The sequence below is a fragment of the Drosophila rhopaloa genome, unplaced genomic scaffold, assembly GCF_018152115.1.
Source record: "Drosophila rhopaloa isolate 14029-0021.01 unplaced genomic scaffold, ASM1815211v1 contig_155, whole genome shotgun sequence".
Lineage (NCBI taxonomy): Eukaryota > Metazoa > Arthropoda > Insecta > Diptera > Drosophilidae > Drosophila > Drosophila rhopaloa.
Genome location: NW_025335034.1, coordinates 5367493 through 5368789, shown reverse-complemented (window position 1 = coordinate 5368789; position 1297 = coordinate 5367493). Strand labels below are relative to the sequence as shown.

The 1297-nt window shown below is 40.2% G+C and overlaps 1 protein-coding gene across 1 annotated transcript; it reads left to right on the top strand.

Moving 5' to 3' along the window:
* Nucleotides 1-957, top strand: LOC108047173. The gene is made up of 2 exons (XM_017127270.1): nucleotides 1-252; nucleotides 880-957. The coding sequence occupies exon 1, from the start codon at nucleotides 109-111 to the stop codon at nucleotides 250-252; it is 144 nt and encodes a 47-aa protein (XP_016982759.1). The 5' UTR covers nucleotides 1-108; the 3' UTR covers nucleotides 880-957.
* Nucleotides 958-1297: the final 340 nt, after the last annotated feature.

Here is a 1297-nt window from a genome sequence, read left to right as displayed (position 1 = left end):
CTTAACTTTACACACATTCGCAGCTCGGAGCCCAAGACTCCTCCTGCAATCCGCCCAATCCCAAAGAAATCCGCGGAAAAGGAAGGATCCGGAGTGGGCGGGGGAGAAATGTTCGGCAATTTGAAGTTGGCGGCAACTTTTAGGCCTTTGGGGCGTCTGCGTTGGCTGATGGAAGGAAGCTGGCCCGGCTACCTAGGAGTTGCATTGTCAGCTAAGCGATCTGCAATGGGACTACACTCAGAACATCTTTAGGTGAATTTCATTATTAAATATCTTTACAAGCTATATTACAGAGCTTGATGAATACCATTTTTATTCCGGTTTAAGTCTATCAGTTCGTTAAAACGCAACTAGTAAATATAAAGGTCATATAACTTAACTATGTAAATTGTATTCAATTTAGAAAGCTTATATTAGAAGTGGTCAAAAGCAAAGCTACAACTCTTCTTATTTTAAGCGAACATTCATTTTAAGTTTAAACGAAATTATTTAACTCAATATTTGTTGTTGATTTTCGCCAAAAATAAAGTAAAGATACATCAGCGTATAATTTTCAAATTAAGTATAACTTTGTTATAATCTAGTGCTACAAATATGTTTAGGTTTAAGTTAAATACCTTTGCCAGTAGCGGGTAACTGTTTACAAATGTTTTTCTGAGTGCATTTATACTCCTCCCTTCTAAACACTCGCTCTCTCCTGCTTTTTCCCCATTTATCTGACAACTTTGAATGCGGACAAAAGAACCCGAAAGAGCCACAATTACGGTACTCGGCGTCATTTGGTGTTGTTGCCGTTTTGTTCTGTGTTTTGTTGGCTGGCTTTTTGCAAAACTGTCCAAACATTGTCGGAAATTTGTTAACTTTAATTTCTATTGCCAGGCGGACAGGGCAGCCTGGCTGAAAACGGTACCAGCGCTTGAAAGTTGCGGGTGTTGGTTGCATTTTCCCATTGTCGACCCGTCGAAATTATGACAATCCTGGCAATGGGTTTTAACGGTTACCCACGGCTGCCAATTCTCGAATTGTCGTAACTTTGTTTCTCAATTTGCTGGACGGCACCGGCCAAAGGAGATTATTTCTGTTGTCTCTCAGCGCCATAAAGGTTGATTTATTCCCATCTCATTAACATTTGCCGGATTCTTTACAACTCTCTTATGACAATGATAAGACGTAGAACTTACCATAAACGGAAGCGGGTGCTGGAGTCTGGCATTTAAGTGGCATTTCTGAAATGTTCAAACAAATATTGAAACAGAAACTATTTCGTTTTTGTGGCCGCCAGAACGCAGTGCTTTCT

Bases quoted from the DNA above. Each gene is read 5' to 3' on its own strand.
- LOC108047173 (XM_017127270.1), top strand. From the start codon at position 109: ATGTTCGGCAATTTGAAGTTGGCGGCAACTTTTAGGCCTTTGGGGCGT.